Source organism: Nipponia nippon, unplaced genomic scaffold, assembly GCF_047370975.1.
Source record: "Nipponia nippon isolate SJK-2023a ecotype South Korea unplaced genomic scaffold, ASM4737097v1 scaffold_4, whole genome shotgun sequence".
In the NCBI taxonomy this organism is placed as follows: Eukaryota; Metazoa; Chordata; class Aves; order Pelecaniformes; family Threskiornithidae; genus Nipponia; species Nipponia nippon.
The window spans coordinates 55,688,182-55,710,208 of NW_028262358.1; the positions used below are offsets into that span (position 1 = coordinate 55,688,182).

Genomic DNA, 22,027 nt, shown 5'->3' on the forward strand with positions numbered 1-22,027 from the left:
TGAAGGCTTTTATAATTAAAATTGTTAGTAATGTACAAATATGGAGGGGGCAATGTTTGTTTGTATGTGTGTTTACTTTGTGAACTGTTGACTTAAACCTTCAAGGCTCCAGAGAAGTCAATACAAATGTGAAACGTGGTAAGGACTTAAATACATGTATTTCCATTTTTGATTATGGCAATTATAGTTAGCAGAGGTTTAATATAATTAGTACAAGTTTATATTTAGCAGAGTTGCTTTTCTGTTTTCCACTGGTATTCCATAAAGACATGCACACTGAGAGCTCAGTTAATAGGTGTTTCAGGGAGAATTGTTCAAAGCTACATTGTCTTCTTTGGGATCAGCACTCCGAAATGTTTTCTTCTTGTCCTGTGCTACCCTCTCTACCAGCTCAACTGAAATAATGTCATGGTTTGGGGAAAAGATTAAGGTATGTCTTTAGATGTTCTCAGAAGAAAAATGCACATGCAGAAGGTTCCTAAGATTTTTATTTGCAGGTGTTTTGTTTTGCCTCATAAATTTTATGAAGTACTTTACAGTAAGACAATATAAAAGAAAAATACTGTGATTTCTCAGAAAGTATGCTGACTTCAAATTGTTTTGGTTTTTTTTTTAATTTTCAAACAACAGACCACATGTGTTATTCTATGCTGGGAATTTCTAAATAATTTTAACAGAAAGTAGACTTCGAAAACAGAAATTAGGTTTGCTTACATATCTGATCTTATGACCTGGTGGGATTGGCTCTAAAGAAAAATATCAAGAATTCATGACTAGGGACATAAATATGTTTCTAAACCATTTCTAAAAATATTAATTAGATTGCAAATAATACTAGGTTATGTATGGCCAGTATGATTTGTTAATGGGAAGAGTGTTGCTTTGGCAAATAGCCAAAGTGGTTTTGAAGGTCAGATGTTGGCAGTACTTGAAAGTGTTCAGAGACTGTTCTCCGATTATATAAAATAATACATTAAAAGAAAAGATTAATATCCTAAATGGTATATCAGGGTCAGTTTGCTGCTCTGACCTTGTCATTTTATTTTTTGCAGTTTTATATAACTGCTTTGTAATTAATTAGATTTGATTGAGAAAACAGATTAGATTCAAATACAGTAAGAGAAAATATGGGTTACAGCTATTTTTAATTTTTGGGTGGCCTATCTGTCTTTCATTTAGTGGGTCTTTTTGTCGGTCCCTTTCTCCTTGATTTGCTATGCTGCAGCTTTATTGAAGCTGACAATCTCAAGCTCTTCAACTTTGCTCCCTGCAGTAATAAGGCATGTGCTTATAATGTATCTTCAACTTAGCCCCAACTGCAGGCTCTGGGTGGGAATGAAGCTTCAGGGACAGAGCAGATGCTTTACATGCATGGGGACGCTGCATCTATCTGCTGCCTTCATCTACTGCATCTCAAACAGAGCTCTCAAGGGGCTGAGTAACAGCTTCATAAATCAAGGGTTGCAGGTTCAGCTTTTCCTGCAGCCAATTAGGAATTCAGTGGACGGTTTGGGGTCCTTCACTGCACAAGGAGTGAAAAAGCACAAAAATGCAGGGGAGGGCCAAGGACAAAAGAGTAGCTGAGATGACAAGATGATGGGCAATTATGAAGAGGAACTGAAAAAAAAAATTAATAATTTATAATCTTTAGTAAAGGAGGATCCACTAATAATGTATAACTATTACAAAAATGGTAATGGGTAGTTTGCAGTGGCAATTCTGTTGCCTTGATTACATGAATTGTGGTTAAGTGGAGAAATTCACAACAGGCATTGAAGGATCGGCTTAGCCATGAGCAATTGAAAGGATTTGGCTTGTAAACTAGCAGAATTATGGTTTGATTTTGGTTTTGGTTGTGTTCTTAATTGGGAAATCCATGTAGGAAAACCCTTCTCCATGTGGGATTTGTTGGTGTGTGACCTTAGTACCTTTGCTCACCTCAGTTTGTAATTCTTTCTATAAGATAGATTACACATATGCACACACATATGGTTCAACAGACACAGTTATTTTCCACAGCAATTTTAACCAGCTGAGTCCTTTTTCCTCATCCAAAAATTATAGGGAAAACAGTAAATACATATTAATAAGTTTGACACAAGCCATCAATCTTACACATTGAGTAGAGATTCAAATAATGGCTTTGTAGAGTTTATTTTAAAAATATAGGTGATTACAAGCAAGCTAATGCCTATCTGCAAAAGGTATAGAGGGCTTACATCTGACAGGCTTCCACGATTTCCAAAGTTGCTCCTGCTGTGTTTCTGCATGCGTGTGGCTATTACATAAAGTCTGTGCAGCACAGTGCTTTACATGCCTGCTTCTTTTACCCTTGTCTGCTCTTCTGTGGCTTAGGCTGCACGTTCTCACCGCTAGGAATTTTTTCCCCATCTCCTAAAATACTACTAACAGTATCTGGCACTTTCTGTCTCTCTGCAAAGTCATTCTGTGTATTGATAGCTTAAATTCTGTGTGTGTCTGAAACATGTATCACACTCTTTGTAGAATTTCCATCACCACAGAGCTCTCCAGCTGAGCTCTCGGGGTGGTCTTGTAGAGTAATTTACAGCCTTTTTATCAGATGTTTCACTGGGCCATTTTTTCATCAAGACAAACTGCTAGTGCAGTGGAATACTCTTCTTCCTGGAGATACATAACAGGAGATGCCCTTTTCTATGAATTTCTAAAACATGGCTCAGTAGTTTTGTCAAGAATAGCGGTGTTGGTGTCCCCTCCCAGGCCCATCATGAAAGGAAAGCATTCTGTCTTCTAGCAAAGACTAAGTGGAATGAAGCAAAACCAGAACCTGTTCCTCCTCCTAGGAGGAGGATTCACTGCATGCGTACGCTGAAAAGAGAGTGCCTAAATCATGAGTGAAATCGTTATTGTAATAAGCAGGCACTCCCCAGGATTTTAGAAGGGCAGAGTGGGGAATACTTCTCAAAACGTGTGCCTCTAAAGAGTCTGGGGGAGTTTTAACAAGACAGCAGCCCAAGGCAAATAGTTGCATGTATTATGGGGTAGGCTTACACTGCAGTGATTGATGACTCCGTGCCTGGCATGCCTCGGGTGATTGCGCCAAGTGACAGGAGCATTGATCATCCTGATTCAGCAGCGGCTCTTTGTTGTGTGGCATCCACCGTAGCCTCAGCCGACACCACTCTCCCGCCATCCGGGCACGGGTGCTTTTGTTTTGTGATGAGAACGAGGAGGAGCGCCTGTGGCCGGCAAGGCAATTTCCTGGCCTCACTGTCTCTCCCAGCCATGCCCATCTGAAGGCATGCGGGAGTGCACTAACACCCACAGCCCGGCGTGTGGTGGTGGTTGGTTAAATGGATTTTTGTCTCTGACTTGCGACGGTCTCCGAGGACACCTTGTATGGCTGCAAAAAATTATGTATTCATCATTCACTACCTGTATCATCACTCATTGCCTGATTGTATTTCTGCTGCTCTTTAGAAAGTATGTCATCTTCCAGGGCGTATGCTGAAGTGGTGTTCTGCCTTAAGAATAGGATCCTTCACATCCCCTCTTTCCTTTTTTATGAATCAGTGCACTATTGGTCCTAAGGCAGGTGTTACTTTATGGCCCCTGGTAGAACTTTTCCAGGGAAGAGATCTTCAGGCTTTCTGCCTGCCTGTTGAAGTCAGTGTTTTCCCGACGCTTGTAACATGACTTCTCAAAGCATATTCAAAGTCCATTTTCCGTAGCTCTTCCAAGGGAAGCAGGAGGAGCCAAAGCCTGAGAGCTCAACAGAGAGCAGCTTCAGTTTGATAGAAGGTGTATTTGTGGCAGGAGCTTCAGCCAACTGGATCTTTTAAAAGTGAACATAAATGAAAGTCTAGTAGTGAGATACCCAGCAAGAAACATGGTTTTAGGTGTGATGAAATTTATTTTAATCACTTAGGGTAATATGGTGGGTACCATAAGTTAATATACTCCTTGCAGTTGGGGAATTGTAGAAGAACGGCCTTAAATGAAGATCAATCAGTGCTGCTGTTAATTATTCCTTCCATGCAACTCCAAATAAAAAAGTGGTGAGGTTTTAATTTTGTAATTACCATAAGGCTAATAATTCTTTGCCAAAGGCCATGATGATCTCTTAAGTATGAGATAACGTAATTGCCTTATTCCTGTGCCATTAATTGTGCTCCATTTTAAAAATGTGGTCATCTGTCTTATGAGCAAATGATACTCTGTTACCTCAAAGGAAATGTGCTATGAATGATAAAAGGATGAAACAAACCTAAACCTCACAGTTCTTTTGTTTGAATTTTTCTAGTTAATATTGTAACAGAAGGAGGTTAGAAAAGGGGGAACTGTGTATATTTGGTTAGTGTATTCAGCTATGCATTACAATTCATGTCAGGGGCCAACACTTAGCCTGTGGGTTATAGGTCTTTACATGAGTATAGGATACAGGAGTTAAGAGAAGGTGGCTGTAAAACCTGGCAGGCTTAGCAGAGGGATTCAGAGAAACATGTAGCCTGTGAAGCCACATACAGCTCACTTTATTTCTATTAGAATTGTTTGTGGTTTGTAAGACATCTTCAGGTTTTTAATCTCTAGTAATAAATCTAAATAATGAGCTCATTACTAGTGAGCTGTGAGAAGATGTCAAATTTTACATTTGAAATATCAGAGCATGGTTCGACAAGGTGGCTAGAGATGAATTAACAGTTTGCCACTGTTGAAATGCGTCTCCCTTCCTTCCCCTGCTTCGGCTTGTCTGCTTTTGCTGACTGTTTGAACGTGTTCAGACACTTGTCTGGTCTCACTTCATCTGATTCAAATATAACACAGTGGAAATTTTTTTTTTGTTCTGTGTTTTTTTGTTTGTATGTTTTCTGGTTAGCAAATTCCAACAGTTTACCTTCCAATTAGAGGAGTGCCAAAACCTGCGGGAAGTCTGGGCAGCAAGGAGGGAGGCAGGGAGCAGGGGAGAAAGATGGAAGAATTAAGAGGGAACAGGAATTGCCCTTTCAGCAGGGTGCTCATTTGGTTCAGCCACAGTGTAAAACCATGCCTAAATTGGTGCTTCGTAGGCCGGAATCACTGCAGTTGCACTTCTCTATATTTTCAAGAGGGCGAGGCAAGCAGAGCTGTGGAGATGTGCAGAGCATGCTTTCTGTTGCTCAGTGCCACTCCTGTCAGCTCCTGGAGTTTTCAGTTTGATTCCCACCCTGAATTTCAAACCCGACATATGCGGCATACACATATAAGCAGGCCTGTAAAACCCACAAAAAGGAATTGTATCTTTAGTTGTGAGAGAATCAAGATTTAAGAGTTATCTTCAGCTGTCTGGCTTGTAGTAAATAAAGTGAACTTTCTGCTAGTTTTTTGTCTGTAGTCTGGGAATAATCTGCATGAGTCATTGTGCCTATTTGTTTGTTTAATGTATGGGATGCTCTTGGAAAGTTAACAGCAATTGGTATTTAAAGTGAATAACTGTGAGAGATTATGCTGTAACCTTTAGTTTCTCATTTAAAGCTGCTCTGCATTTCAGTGGTAAAATTCATCTCTTATGGAAACAGAAATGTTTCTGAGCAAAAGGTTGAAATAGCTTGTTATGGGGTCCCAAGGGAATCAGCACTTAGATGAAGTGTATTCCTGGGAGCCCTTGCTGCCAGGAGGCAATGACAGTCAGCTGAGGCCTGAGACTCTTGGCCTCTGGAGACAAGTCTGCTTTGGAGGAAGGCGGCATGAATTGAACTGCTACTGTCATGGGGTACGATGGCAGGGTACTTGAATGTAAATCTTTGTTTTCAGCTGACATATTTTATTTGTCTGGAGAAGTTGAAAATTTCCAGGAGATTTTTTTTTCCTCCAAATAAGTTTATCTCAGGAGAAGTCTCAAGCGCTAGAGCTTAAGTATTGTGGCTTGGCGGGGTACGCCCATGGAACCAGAAACCAGGCATTTATAGCAGCTCTCTGGGGGTGCTTGTGCAGGTGGGCTGCTCTCGGTCTACGTTTGGAGAGACTTCCATGCAGAGAGTCTCGAGTGAATAGTAATCTACTATTGAACATAACTTCATGTAATCTGCTTTCTGAGAATAAAGCTTATTTTGGTCAGGACTTCTTGTGGGAGAAAACTCATTAATAGCTGTTAGAAGTGTCATCCTTTTAGCCTAAGAAGCCAGGACTGCCATATCGTCCGGTTCAGTCAAAAGCATGGATTGGTGGTCAACAGTCAGAAACCTCCAGCGTCCGTACCTCTGCAGAGCACGTAGTGCCCTGGCATCTTTCTTCAAGGGGGACAAGTACCTGTTACCTCCAATGAGGATGTAAAAACTTTGATAGCCGATGCAAACTGTTTTCTTCACAGCATGAAAAATGTTCAGCCTTAATATATGCATGTGTAGTTTTCTGCTGGACTTTGTATCCATCAGTGGTTGCAGGGAGCGCCTGTGTTGCATGCCATCTGAGAATATGTCAGAAGAAAAATGAACAGGAAAACTCCCTCTGTTAGGAGAGAGGGAAAAAAAAAAGAAAGAAAAAGAAAAAAAAAAAAGTATCTGTTACATTCCAAAATCAGTCATAATAATGGAAGTTCACATCAGATAAATTGCCAGAGTCAGAATGGACAAACATCTGGTTTATTCATCCCTAGCTATACTAACAAAAATATGATATCCTGTTAGATAAAGCACTGATCATCCTAGTTTATCTTGGCGGTTGTGCACCTTGGTATTTTTCACTTAAACAAGAACGTATCAGTACTTTACAGCTAGCATGCCTCCAGCTCCAGGTTCACAGTTCATGTGCTTCTGTGACTTTGAACTCTTCTTTTCCTGAGTTTACCAGCAGACAGCTGCACCAGAACAGATATGTTTACATGTGGGGAGTAAATGGCAGCTTGCAGCTCAGAGTTTCCATTTCCTTTTACATTGTTCAGGAATCCAGGCTCACAATTCGTGTCCTAAAGCTTCGCCTCGTGTACACATCTGACTTGACCCTTTATAGTACAAATGTTTTATTTTGACATTGATTTGTTGATAGAAAGGGCTGACTAGGGAGAAGCTACTTTCACTAGAAATTACCCTCAGCTTACATGAAGTTCAATTGTGGGTAAAATATCTTAAAAAAAAAAAATATCTAAACATCACTGTCTGTAAGGCTTTTAAGCAGTATGTAAATGTGAGGCTAACGTGGAACCACTTTATGCAGCTATAGCACGATAGACGTATTTTTAGGCAGAGAAAAATTACATTTTGCATTAAGCATGACAATGAAATCTGATTAGCTGCTTAAACCATGACACTGACTATTTAAGCTATTGTCATGCGTAGGTGATAAAATATTCCCAGATGTGCTTGGCAGGGCAATAATTCCATGAAGAGGTTATGGTAATTAAAAACAAGAAACAAAACCATTAGAGTGATTTGTTCATTTGCCTGAACCCTGAAGTGGAATTAGAGATTTCAGTGAAGAGTATCAATTGTTCTGACTTTACGCTGCCCAACAGACTTCTCATCATTGCTGTTGCCGAATTCCATGTTTTATGAGCTTTTCCTTCCACTTTTGTACCTAATTTGGGTATTTTTGGGTTCTTGCTCTGAACAAAAACTATGATTTATTGGGTATTTTGGTAGCTGGACGGAGTGAAGTACATGTTATATATATGACCTGTAGAAAGACCTGTGGTAATTTTGTGTTGTGTTTTGCCTACTGTTGTTCTGAAACAAGATTCCCCAGTTACCCTGATGTGTTAGAATGAGCCTAGCTTTTGGTCACCCTCACATGGATCTTTTATGAGAAGAAACTATTTGAACTTATTGGAGCATTTTGATGCAGTTTACTTCTGATATATGTGTGTGTATTAATTGCTAGATTTGACCTGTGGCTCACTATTAAAAGTAAGGTAATGGCAGTGCACAGCTGGCACATGAAATTTTAATTTTTAATCTTCATTCTAGTGTTCCTTATGATACTTGGGCTATAAAATTGAAGCATAAAATCAAACAGCAGAGTGTTTGTAGAATTAGGTTTTGCACTTTATATAACTGTGCAGTGAGACAGGCCAGAGAGCTGTACTCACTGAAAATTACACCCAGGAAATAATCTTTTAGTACTTGTCCAGATCATTGTCCTGTCTTGTCAGTGCAAGAAGGGGATCTGGAATGCAAAGCAAGGCTTAGGACTGTAAAATCCCTGATTTGGATTGGTGTATGTTGCCATGGGGTTGTGTTCTCAGGCTGGAAGTGCAAATACCTGTATGTTTTCTATAAGCTCGCTGAAGACAAATTGTTTCTCTCTTTACTTTCATTAGAACTGCTATCTTTGTGGCTGGGAAATCAAAGCAAGCAGCTACCATCATGCCGGCATCATCACGTCTATAACAAACTCCCTACCTGCTTGCAGGGCAGCAGCCCAGGTGGCAGGGATTCCCGGGGCTGGGAAATGGCTGCTTGGCAGGGGACAGGATTAAGAGGCTTTTGGGGAGGGGAGCTGAAGCTGGGTAAAGACTCTGTGTAGGCAGGTAGTAGTGGTTGCATCAAACTTTCCTTCAGCTGAGGTACAGCAGACCACGTCTGCTTAGGTAGATGTTTGTTCCCAAAATCTTCATCAGTTCACCTGTAATCTGTAATTGCGTTCTGTTGAGAAACCATGTATGAGAAATAATAACTGAAATAAACGAACCCATGTATTACTTTAAATTTCTGTTGTTACATTTAAAGTGATTAGCTGTTTTATCTCATAATCTCTAAATGCAGACTAGCTTGAAAGTTTCCATTTAAAATCTGTATTTGTTTTTCATTGATGCTTTCATTTGAAAGCAGGAAACAATCTGAAAGTAATTGTATTAAGTGTTTCGGCACAAAGATTTTAAAATATAATAGCTTGGCATATTACTCTGTCCTCTCACTACTCCTTGGAGGAAATGAAACGGAGTTAGCAACTTTCATCCAGGCAGCTTTTCTACTACATCCTGTTTCCTTCCGCACACTGGAGAAAGCACCGACATTCCTCTCCCTTTCCTCCGCATCAAATGAAGAAATCCCATTCTCTGTGTTGTAGCACGTGGTCTCGGTGAACACCAGTGTTCTGTTAGCTTTTCAAATGTCAATACAGGATTTGGGTTATTTAGGCAAAAGTGTATTTTGCTCTCCATATCAAAGGAAAGCATTACAAACAATAGAGGAATATGCACAGCTACCCAGAGAAGTGCCCCCATACAGCTTTCCTGGGCGTTTGCCCTGGCTGCTTAGACTGCCTGAAGGGTGTCGAGCACCTCCCCAATAGCCCCGAAGTGCTGTGTGTGCTCTCACTGTACTTGCTGGAAGGCTGAAATCTCTGCTTTTCTCTCACTGAAAGGTAGACTTGCAATCCCCTTTTCTCCAAGGAAAACTGACCCTTGAAAAGGCTTGGCATGAAAAGGATTAACTCCCTGGAAACTTTGTTTGGAAACGTTAGGAGACTGCTATGTGTATACGCTGGCAATCTCCGTAAGAGACAAATTATTTTCCCACCCTCTCAAGTACTTGGTAGTTTATCTGTTGTTTATATTAAAGATTGATCGTGGTTATATATTCCTGACTCAGAGTTCTCATTAATCACACTGTGCCACATAAGAGACCAGAGAAGAAGAATGGGGGTTACTGGAAAGCAGACATGTGATCTCTGGCTCTGCTTTTAATATGACTTATCCTGACATTAGCTTTGTTCCTGTGAATTATTGTGTTTGTGTAAACCTCTTTTTCTTCCCCCCCCCCCCCCCCCCCATGTTTGGTATGTCTGTTTTTCTCAGGACTATTCAGAAAAAGATAATATTACAATGATTTTGGCGAATGTTAATCATGGCACTTGCCACGTTACTAATTCAAGAGGTCCCTGCTGCCCCCGGCATGCCCACCCCCTTGCCCCCTGCTCTTGCTTCCTCCCCCAGCCCCAGCAGCCGTTTCCTCCCTCTGAGCAGAGCCACGCAGGCAATTGTTTCAGCCTGTGCAGAGCGAAGGGGTGGAAGAGGACTGGTGGGGTGAGGACAAATGCACAAAGGCTGGGACTTCCTAAAGCGCTTCGGCTGCCAACAGAAAGATACTTTCTCCCACAGCAGCAGAGCTAATCTGCACCTCCTCCTCCTTGACTCTGCTGAAGGTTTCCAGCCCCGAAATGTTCAATCAGCTGTTTGTGGTCCCCTTCTACGCACGAGAGTCAAAACTGCTGGCAAGAGGGAGAGAAAGAAAAGGGAATTTGCTAGTTTTTGCAATCTGATTGGGGTTATGGGGACACATTGCCAGCCCTGCTTGGAGTCAGGTCCAGGAGCCTCTGAAGCAAGCGATTTTCCCACCCTGACTTGTCTGGCTGAAAGTCCCTTCACATCTTCCAGAGGCACGCATTGATCCCAACACTTCAGTGTGTTCTGGTGGGAAATAGTTACATGAGCAAATTTTCAACCAACAGGAGATTTAATCCCTTGAATTTTTGAATTGCTGTGTGCTTGTGTTTGTCTAATAAAAAGAAATTATTTGGATTTTAAAAGAGGCAATTGAGATAATTGATGTTTGACAAATCAGAGCAAATTAGCTCTGAAGAGACTGACGTCATTTAATACAGATTATCTTCTCTTTTATTTGTAGCTCTGCTAAAAATACTTTGCCAGGCATATCCTAATTCTGCACAGATTTTTTTTCCCGAGTCACATTAAATTAACGTCTGACTTCTTTGGTGCAAAGTCCTGTTACAGAATTCATGGTTTAAGAGTATCTTCAATGCTGAGACATGACTGTAAATGCTGTTTTGTGTTTATAATTAGACATCTGGTCCACAAAGGCAAGAGATGATCAGAAGTTCTGCAAACCTAGGAGAATTTAGGTCTGTTAGTTATAATGAAAGCACATCTTCAGTGAAACCAAGAAAGGAGGAATAATGCAGGGAAGTCTTAGATCTGTAAGAATTTTAAGCATTTTAAATAGAATTACACAGAAATAGCTATTTTAGAGGACTAGATGTTTTTAAAAGACTTTGATTCCAACTAATTTGCATTACTTGGTTTTTTTTCCCCATGTGACTACTTTTGATGACATATTGTACATATCAAGAATAAGAGAATTTATTTCTGCATTGGGAATAGTTTTTTAATCAGACTCAGTAATGTAAATAGACCTCTATTTGAAAGTTCATTCAAAACTGAGTACTGATGTATGTTTAAGTGCACTGTATGCTAAAGTAGAAGTATCCCCCAGTGTTTAACCAAAAGCATGTTTTATGTGTGGTTTGGTTTTGTTTTTTTAATGTTTAACAGTAACTGAAGCTGGCTTTGGTGCTGACATTGGGATGGAGAAATTCTTCAACATCAAATGCAGAGCCTCTGGCTTGGTTCCCAGTGTGGTTGTACTTGTTGCTACAGTGAGGGCTTTGAAGATGCATGGAGGTGGGCCAAATGTAAGTTTTTGCACCTTTCTTGGAAAATGAAATTGTTGCTAGTATTTGAAATAAGTAAAATATCTTGGTTTAAGAAATATTGGGGGTAGCTTATGGAGCAGTATTTAGATTTCCCTCCAGAGTTACCTCATTATATAGATGTTACCTCCAAAGGTAATGCAGGAGTGGAAAGGCACAAATGAAAGAAGAGGGATGAAACAGCTCTGAAGAAGTACTAAACCTTGCTGAGGGAGGAAAGTTGGTTTGCCTGAAAAAAAAAAAAAAGCTATAATATGTATATATATTCTTTTCCTTGCCTTTTGAAATAGTGTTTGCAAGTGCACTGAAGTAGTTGCAGGCTGGGAAAGTTGACAGCTGAGGAGGAATGAGAAGAGTTACATTATTGCAGTATGTGAGCGGAAGCAGGGACTGTTGTTAGTGAAGGTTTTGAGATTTCTTTCACTGCAATAATGGGAACCCCTTCTGTCCTTTTAATCTGCTCAGGTTAATTCCCTCAGGGATGCTAAGGTAACTGATTTTTGTGCAAGTGTTTTCCCAGTGTGCCAAAAGTCACCAGTGTATCATTTTTCGCTATTTAAGCCACGAAGAGACTTGTGCAGATTACTGAGTATTCCTCAGTCATACAACCGGATCGGACTCTGCTAGTCAAGCAGGCAAACATTTAACTCCTAGAAACACTTTCATCTGCCCAGCAGCATGCATGTGAGAGATGCTGCCAGGGAAACAGTCTCACTGGGTGAAAATACCAGAGCTGTTTCCATAGCCACACAATTTTGGAACGCATGGTCTCCCTCACAGCTTATCATCTTTTAGAGCTAAAGCTGAACTGTCCTTTTTCAGTCTTTCAGGTTGACATAATTATATAACTTTCTATCATTTTAGTCCATGTCTAGTGCAAGTTTTCTTTATTTTTAGTTATATTCCTCCATGTTTATCAAGGCAGGTATATTGTCATGGGTGTTATCATTCAGTTTAGCAAAAATAAGAGATATATAAGAAATGTGTCTTAATAACTGTCTCTATTTCTGTCTATCTGTGTCTTTAGAAGTATAAAGCTTTCATTTGTTTGCATAATGCATCACAGAGGCATGTAGGGTACCAGATACTTTTACTGGGAGGTTAACTATAAAACAGACCAAGACCGATGCTTGAGACAAAAGTAACTAAGTCCAGTGCCTGGTATCGATGTATGTGGTCCTTGAAGACTCAAAAATAGTATGCTGGTGATACTCTTTGTATATCTTTGTGCTTTCTAGTAAAGTAAATGACTTGCATGCAGTTCCTTGCCACAGGGAATAATTACAGGACACCCAAAGATGATGTTCTTCTAGTCATCTATATTACTGTTATTTCTTCAGCCAGCTCTTGGAGGTTGCTGTCTATTGTCTTTGCACTGCTGGTGTGTTGTTAAGCATGTAGAATGGAATCCAATTACCTCCTCTCTAATAAATCCTTTACAACTAGTTGCTGAGTCAGTACCTGTATCTCGCTACCCGAATACAATAGGAAGTGTTGCTATTCGCCACGTACCAGTGTAACTTGGAATAAAACAGAAGATGCAGTCAAGCTATGATGTTGTGTGCAATGTATGTGCTCACTGGCAGTACAGAAAGTAAGCAGAAGTGCAGTTCTGACCGTTTAGGATTATGACGTGTCAATCTGTGATGACTTCGATTGTTTATTATTCCAGGTAACTGCTGGTGCCCCCTTGAAGAAAGAATACACAGAAGAGGTAAGAAAAACTATTATAAAACTGTAGGAGAAGTGCTTGTTTCAAGGGACAAAATAATGTGGTCTATGGAGAATCAGAACTTCTCATTCCTCTGGCTGGATAGTGTGCAGCCTCAGGTTTGACAATAGCATGGTCTAATGCTGACATTCAGTGAACACCTTTAACAGGCATTGCCAACAAGTAAAGCCATCTTATCTTCCCCCGGCCACTTGGTGTTATCCTTCTTGTGCGTGCTATGTGTGTGACTGCATGATAGATTGTACTGAGGAACTGAGCTAGCTGAAAAATTATTTTTTTTTAGTAGTTTTTCCAGGACCACTAAGTTTTCAGACTGATCAGCTCTTCATTCCAGTCCATCATACAGGCATTTATGGCAGCACGAGAGCAGAGTGGTGCAGGGGTCAAAGACACTCCCTGAAATTAATGATAGCTTAACCTGTTCATTATAAACAACAGGTTTAATCTGTTTGTGCTTCATGTCTGGTGTTGGATGTCACTCTTCAAACGAGGGTGGATTCTACAGGTTTGTTTTCTTTGTCTCTTCACTGTAGACAAATTCTGGTCTTTTGGTTTTATCAGGCTAAGGATATGTGTGTTGTTGCAATTAACACAAGGCCTACAAATTGTGAGGTGAAACAGTAAATAAGGAAATCCAGTAATGTGCTTTTATCTGGGATATATATGTGCATATATAGATTAGAATATGCATCTAACACATCTGTATGTCAAACCCCACCCCACTACTGTAGTTTGTTTATAAACTTTGCAAACAAGAGACTAACAGCCCTTGCACAATTGTGACAAGCAACCAGTCATCAGCTGCACTGTCTTCTTGTGTCCCAGAAAAGAGCAATACGTTCATGTACAAATTTTGGACACTGCTTAGTTACTTAAATATGTCTGTTGTTTATTAAATGAAATAAGAATAAATAAGTGCCAAAATATTTTTGTCTGGAAGCATTTTATTTGCCTGCAGCTGTCATGATCAGCACTGTTTATGTTCGCTTTTATTTATGGAAAATTCTTTGGCTGCAGAAGACTTGATGTATCTTAGCATTTCCATTAATTTTTATTTAATTGCACAGAACCTCCAGCTGGTAGCTGATGGCTGCTGTAATCTACAGAAACAGATTCAAATTACTCAGCTCTTTGGAGTTCCTGTTGTGGTTGCTCTAAATGTCTTCAAGTAAGTCTATTCTTTCATTACTCTTGTGAGTAAATCCACAGTTCAAATTTCACACTTTTCTTGCTTTTTAAATTAATCAGTTTTGGCCTGAAGAAAAGAAGCTATTAAAGAATTTCCTGTTTTCATCATGAATATGAAGACCTTTAAATCCTTAGCTTGTTCTTAAGGTTTTAAAACCACCAGAAAAGTATATACTGTTATGGAACTATTAAACTTCCATGTTAATTAGCTATAACAATTACAAAAAGTGTTCTTGAAACATGTAAATACATATGCTGTATATAAATGCATTATGTATATGGCACAATTTCTATATAGACTTGCTTTACAACTGCTGATGGTAGAATAAGGCTAAGTATATAAGGTTATAAAAGAGAACTAATTAAACAGAATAATGATACGGAACTGTTTGGTTGGCAGAACTGACTCTCCTGCTGAGGTTGATCTGGTGTGTAAGATTGCAAAGCAATCTGGAGCATTTGATGCTGTACCCTGCAATCACTGGTCGGCTGGTGGCAGAGGAGCAGTAAAATTAGCTCAAGCTGTGGAAAAGGCAGCCAATCAGAAAAATAGTTTCAAATATCTCTACAACTTGGAGGTAAGATTTTTCTTGTTAATGAATGCATGCTGCATCAGTGTTGGATTTAAAACAAGAACAACATTGCAACAAAGCTATCTAACGTACTTGGAAAGGGGCTTGACTTGGCTTAAAATCACAAAAGCTGGAGAGAACAATCAATCTGTGGCTTGTCGAATCAGAGGAGCAGGATACTTGCTGGTAATGCTCGTTACTTAGTGCATTGAATGATGTTTCTGATACTTTCTTGTTTAACATAAAAGTATGTCTGTAGGTGGAACATTCACAAATTATTGTGGGAGACTTCTCCACAAAGATCTCACAGTCATGATACTTTTTCTGGCAATCAGCTAAAATGATATATAGTTACTCTCTCACAGTCATGGGTATTGCTCCAAGTTGTGGCTCCCTGAAGCATTCAGTCTCTGTATGAGAAGGATGTTAGAGGTAGCACATGCACGCTCATGCTACACGTCTGCCCAGCCAGACAGGTCAATGCAGAGAGAAAGCACTGCCTTTACCAGCACCCACTTATACACCCACAGCCCTCAGATGAACATGAAGAGCACAGGCGGCCCAGTGCTGTCCCTTCTCTCCTGCTGATCGGGAATGGAGTCTGCTAGTACAATATGGCACACACGATATATGCATTACCGCTGCTGTTGGCCTTAGATCCCCAGTCTCCAGGAGCAGTCCCCAGTGCCCCTGCCCTGCTCCAGTTGTTGGCACCAGGGTCCATGAGCCCCTGAGGTTCACGGTTTACTCCAGCTGCTGGCACTCAGACCTCTCCTCCTGTTCTCTAGTGTTCATACATACACATTTAGAGCAGAGAGCTCACCCACACAGAAGGTAGTCAGAAATCAGATTTAATGAGACTAGAGGACAGACTGTGGTGCTCAAGCACAGAGCTCAGTAAGACAAGCTACTGACCAGACACCTTTGCACTCAACCTGCCCCTTCTTCAGCTTTTCCCTCCGTTTTTTCCCCACAATTCTTCCTCTTCAATCCATCTCGATTACTCCCTTTCCCCATCTTTGGTTCGTCCACTAAACCTGCCCTAACAATCTTTACACATTCCCACAATCCCCTTCAAAAACCTCATCATAAGTTTTACACTGTCCCAAAGTGCTCTTCTGCCTACATCCCATAAGGAGCCCTGTGCTGCTGTGGGCAATCACCCCCTTTTGTTTGCAAAGTTTTCTGATTAAAGAGTTTCTCCATTGACTCACCTTGGTGCATTTCACACCAAGGACTATGGTCTCATCCTTCCCCTTGGATGGTCTTAGGAAACAACCAATTCAGTGTGCTCCAGTTTTCACTGATTAGGTTTTTCCACTGATTACATTACTAGGGTTCCTCCACCTATCATTGTTCCTCTGACCCTTGCTTGGGCTTTGTGTTTAATTTGCTTAGCCATTAGTCAGAAAACCTAAAAAGGATAGTGTGGTCCAAGTTTCAATCCTTTGTCTGCCAGCGTTGGTGACTCTTTTTCCATGTCTTGGAGGCTTTGTTATTGCAGTTGTCTGCAAGGTAGTATCGCAGCATCATGAGCTGTCAAGAGGAGCAGCTTGCAAGGAAGGGCTGCTTGGGCCCCTGAAAGCACTATGCTGGAGTACCACCATGCAGGCAGAACATTTGGAGGGACGTATTGCTGAGAAGGTTATACAAATGATTTCTCGGGACCTTCCTGACTATCCAAACGTTAAAATTTGGGCAGCAAAATAGACTTCTCTGGCACCAAGGAAGCCCTTATCAAATTTCAGATCCTATGCGCCAGTGCTACTTAAGTTTCTTTAGAAAATGTTTGAATGCTATTTTTTAACAGCAGAACCTCGGCTTCATTCTTTTAAATGGCTGAAAGTTCCTGTTTTGATTCTTCTCGCCAGAGAAAAGTTCAACCTGAGGTAGATATGCCCTACTGTTGTCTTTCACTTTCTCTCCTCCCTGATATGTACCTTATATCTGTTGCGCCCATTTCAGTTCTTTCCACCTCCCCCACTGTTTTTCCAAATGTCAGCAATCTAGCCAACTCCTATTAGTATTAACCACTGCCTTCACAGAATAGATGGAAATACCTTGGGAATATAAGTGCTGCGGCATCTCTTCAGGGCATTTTGTCCAAGGAACGTTTTTACAGCCAAATAATGAACAATGTGTCTGCCTTTCTGACTTTGTCTCTAATGAGATGCCCTGGAAACTAAGGATATCATTTTATGGGTTTTGCATGATAAAATGGAAAAAAAAAACTTTCAGAAATACGTGTAACAGTTTTCCCTATAGGACACTTGTGTTACAGAAACAGCACGTTAGCATTTGACAAGTCCCATATTTAAGCGCTGATGGTAGTATATTCTATGTAGCTTATAATCTTGTGGTATGAATGAGTAGAAAGGATTGGTAAGGGTGGACTCTGCCACTATGAAGGAAGAAAATTAAATTGATTTCTACTTTAATGTCTTTCCCAGGCACATCTCTCTGTGCCGTGTCGCATAAGCAGCATGATCTTAAGCACAAAGGGATTGAATCACATCTTTACATCAACTTAATATCCCGTAACTTAACACAAGTATTATAAGCCTCAAAAATATGTTGAAGGGATTTTATAAAAACATATAAAGATTTTAAAATACTGTAAAAAAGTAAATTCAGGCCAACAAAAACAGTAAGGTGTAAAGTTCAGGCTTCTGTTTCATTCTTACTGTGCAAAGGATGGGGACTGAAGCAGCTGAAAGTAGGAGAGTGAAATAGCGGTGCTGTCACTTGCACAATATGGTAGGTCATTTGATCACTGGGCCTATAGGGACATGAAGAAAAGCCACCTCTTCCAAATGAGCCTGCCTAGATATTAATTAAGGTTGTAACAGGATTTTTTGATGTAGAAGTTTTGAGGACTGAGTTCTGCTGTTCAAAAGGGTAACTGTGACAGAAAATTAAGAGAAGAGGTAGTAAGATAGGATTTAGACAGATGATTTCCATCCGTCATTGTGCCTAAAGGGGATGTAAGTGAAAGGACGCAGTTCCATCCCTCGTCTTTCCAGTGACTGCTGGATTTTTCCAGTTACTTGAATACTTTGAAGTCCTGGATGCCTCAAGTTTCATCGGGTTTGCTATGGTGGGTTTTATGTTTTCTTTCCTTTCCCCTTTGGAACATTAAAGGGGGAAATATTCTGCATAAAACCACTACCACTTCATTCATATATCTGTCTTTATGATATTACTCTACTCTTCGCTTTACTCCATGTCTCCATTTAGTCCTTTGATGTCTATGAAACTTATTTTTCTCAGTCTGTAAAACTTCATCAGAATTTACTTCCAAAACTGGCTATAATTAGAACAACTTCCAACAGCACAGACCACTGTAGCCATAATAGATTCATTCAACATTCTGATGTTTTGTTAGAAAGCATTACCCTGGGGATTTGAAAACAAAACCCCAAACCCCTATATGTAAAACTTTTTTTTAGATCCTTTTTTATTATTTTGCTGCAAACTTTGGTCTATATTAGTTGTATACAGTCAGGCATCTAATTACAGGATAGTCCAGGTCAACTGGGCTCTCTGGGTTTTTTCCATCTCTGCAGTGCTTTATGTAATCTCCAAATGTATACCTGGAAACGAAGACTTCCTTGAAAGGTGTTTACAAATGTGTATAATACAAGAAGAACAAGGAAGTCTTTTCTAGATCAAATACGGATAAAAGTTGAGGATCAGTGATTTTTTTTTCTGAATCCTGAGGTATGTTTATACATTTATACCATCTCATCCAGTGACGCCCAAGCACGTGCTGAATGAATGATTTTAGACAGTGAACACAACACAGTTTTGTCAGTTCAGGACTCAGGCTCAGCTAAGTGGTCCTGTTGAGTATCATAGCAAGCTAGTCTAATTAGAAGACTCTGCTAATGTGGTTATGTTCCTTGAAGCATCTCATTCAGTCTGTTTAAACTTCCTCAGGTGTCTCTACATGACATAGTGTTCTGTAGTCCCACTTTTAGATTGCTTTTCAGGTTCTCTTTATATCTCTAAGCAGGCAAGCATTTGTTTTTATCCTAGTAGCTGATGCTTGTATTTTTTTTTCTTTTTAATATTTCTTGATTCTAGCAAGGGTTTGTTTGACATTTGGTATTACGTGAACAAATATTTTTCAAGAGTTGAAATGAGAACAGAATAAGCTTCAAGCATCTTGTGAGGGCAGTGCAAAGAATAGCTGCATATATGATTTTGGAAGTGCACATGTGTGCCAGTGGCATTTCATGGATCAAGTACAAGAAGTGACCTCTGACAAGTAACCCCAGCACTGTGTCACTTTAAAAGAGTAAGAAAAGGACATAAACAGATACAGTCTACCACAAAATGCTTACAGAATTTGAATTGTATGAGGCAGGGGGAGTTCAGGAGCAAGGATGAGTTTTTATATGATAAGCTCCAGAGTTTATAACATAGCTTAGAAGATTATTGGCAGTAGTCGTAATAAAAACTATAGTAGTGTGTGGTTTTAATATGGATTTTTGCCCCCACTGCACACTAACCTCTCTTATTTTACTGTTTAATTGGTTTCTTGCCGAGTATTCTCTTTAGTGTTCGGAGGATGGGTTTGTTTTAAAGGCCTCCTGAACTCTCTCTGAAATAATCTGTGCTTTTTTTTTAAATATATATTCTTGCTACATATGGAAAATATCAAAATTTCAACTCTCTTATCACTGTTGACTTCCTTTCTGGGTTCACTTTTCTTGAAGTATGGGTCTTTAAGTCGCAGCAGAAAGCTATTACTCAAAACAAAGTTGACTGACCCATTAAAAGTAAGTTTAGATAACTAGGGGGAGTATAGGAGAGGATGGAAACATACGCATCCCATTCCCAAATTTCTCTGGCTTCAGTGCCTGTTCTTGGCAGGGGGGGAAGCTATATTCCCCACTAATGCATGCCTGGTGAATAACCTGCCTTCTTTCACTATCCCGGTCTCGTCTCTTCTCCTGTGGTGAACTTTCCCTTCACTTACAGCAGCCGTCCTGAACCTGGGGGAGGAAACATAGGTCTGAATGAAGGCAGGCATTAGGTTTTTAAGAGATACATTGCCCCTTCCTTCAAGGCAGCTGGAGCTCAGTGGGATAGTATTCCAGGAGATAGAAGAGAGGAGAAGGACAGGCATATGGCATGAGGCAGGAATCAGAATATCTGGCCAGTCAGTGACTTAGCATTGTCCCCTTAAAAGGCTGACATGGTAACCTGACACATATGATTGAAGAGCCTCAGATCACCTGATTTATGCTGCATTGGAAAACTAAATTGAAGAGTGTAAAGGTCACAAAAGGGAGGGAGGAGAAGGGGTTGTTCCAGTCTTCCAAGTTTGTCAGAGGACACCTATTTTTGCCAGTGCTCTGCCTTTAGGTAATATCATGACAAATGAAAGTATTTCCAGGTTATACCGTGGAAGTTGATTGCACAAATATTTTGGCTGAGTGCAGTGAATTGCCTGGTCCAGCTTGTGGAGCAAAGGAGAGCTTTCTCAGCTTGGGGCCATCCACTGGGAATGAGGCTGAGTAGCAGCACTTCTCAGGAAGGCATTCAAGCAGTTAGCAGCCTCAGCACCGGTATTTTTCTTCCCCTGTTGGGAGCATAATAATAACATGCACAAATCTGGAGCATCTGAGCCCACAGTTTTGGCTGCCCCTGCCTCTGTTGTGCCATGGCAGTATGGTGTGGGCTGCTGCTTGGCTCATTTCTTCCAGCCTTAGCTTCAGCTGTCAGAGGCAATGGGTCACTCAGAGGGATCTAAGGGTAGCATAAAAACAGAGAAAACTCTGCCGGCAGCAGTTCTCTGGGCGTTATCTTCTCTTCCACCCATTGGCCACGGTCTCCAATAACAAGAATGAGCTGTGAGTAATGAAGGAGGGAAGAGACCGGTCAGTGGAGGAGAAGGCTCCCTGGTGCATGTACTAGAAGGGGCGTGGCTCGAAGAGGAAGGCAGAGTCAAGAAGGGCTCATGGGGCCTTGGTTTGAGGACACTGGCCTCCAGGGGAATGATCCTAAGGCAAAGTGTTTCTCTTCATTTGTAAACTAGTTATCTTTTCAATCCCAGTGTGACTGAATGGGGGGGGGGGGGGGGGGGGTTAGGGCTATTTTCTGCTTCCTCCACTAATACCATGAAGCCACTAAGCCATGAAAGCCATCCATCCTGTGTGTGCTGTCACATCAGCCCAATATACCTCTGATCTTTTGCCTAGGAGGCAAATAACTCCTGTGTTGTTCTTTATACAGCATAGAGTTCACTCATGTATGCACCCAATGGAAGGTCCTTAAGCACTACTGGAGTAGGAATAAATAAAATTGTATACGCTCCTTACTGAAACTTTTCCTAATAAACGATGGAGATCATTTCTCGTCTTGAAATGCAGGCTATGCTGCCCTCCAGGATATGCTAGTCTTTAAACTATTTCCCCCCACCCTACTGCTACTAAGCCATCTAGCAGTGAAGTGACATTAAAGAGGAATTCCACAGGGCTGTACCAGCCTCTCCTCCCACTCAAAGAGATTTCGGTGGAGTCTGGACACTTCTTTTCACTGAATTGGATGTTCTAGGGTTGGAAGCTATCTTTCTTCCACTCCATCTCTTTTTTTGTGGATGTAGGCTCTTGACAGCACTGCACTTTTATGTTTGGTTTCATTATTTTCCTATTCTTTGCATGAAGCAATTTTCTTAGGCACAGGTGGGGTTGCAAAGTTGGGGAAATGGAAAATAAATCTCTAAGGCCACAGGCTTAGATGTTGTTTCACAAGCTGTTTAACTTGACTGAATATGCGTTTCTGCAAATTAAAAAAACAAATTCTTGTCCTGTGCCAACAAAGGAAGAGGAGTGCTAAAGACTTGGGAATCCTTTTGTCAGCCACAGATCTTCTGGAACCAGAATACAGAGATACTTTAATAAGTGTGTTTTTATTTTATCCAGGGGAAAATCTAGAAGTAGGAGTTCGAATGTGCAGAGTCAGCTATTGTTTTAGCACTGCACTCTGTCACCCCACACAGCACCTTCAGCCATACTCTCATCCCATGTTTTCATTTGGCAGCCTTCCCAAGAAGAGGTATGAGTGATGTCTGCATGCTGTTTCACTTAGCCAGCCAGCAATTCTTTATTATTGCTTTCAGTGAATG

At 40.6% G+C, this 22,027-nt stretch overlaps 1 protein-coding gene across 2 annotated transcripts in view; it reads left to right on the forward strand.

Moving 5' to 3' along the window:
- The window catches only part of MTHFD1L (methylenetetrahydrofolate dehydrogenase (NADP+ dependent) 1 like), a 159,831-nt gene that overhangs the window by 78,932 nt on the left and 58,872 nt on the right, over window positions 1-22,027 (forward strand). For both annotated transcript variants that reach the window (XM_087776464.1, XM_087776465.1), the window contains 4 exons: window positions 11,243-11,382; window positions 13,073-13,114; window positions 14,200-14,300; window positions 14,721-14,898. In XM_087776464.1, the coding sequence (XP_087632590.1) occupies window positions 11,243-11,382; window positions 13,073-13,114; window positions 14,200-14,300; window positions 14,721-14,898 (461 nt within the window). The remainder of the gene's footprint in view (window positions 1-11,242; window positions 11,383-13,072; window positions 13,115-14,199; window positions 14,301-14,720; window positions 14,899-22,027) is intronic.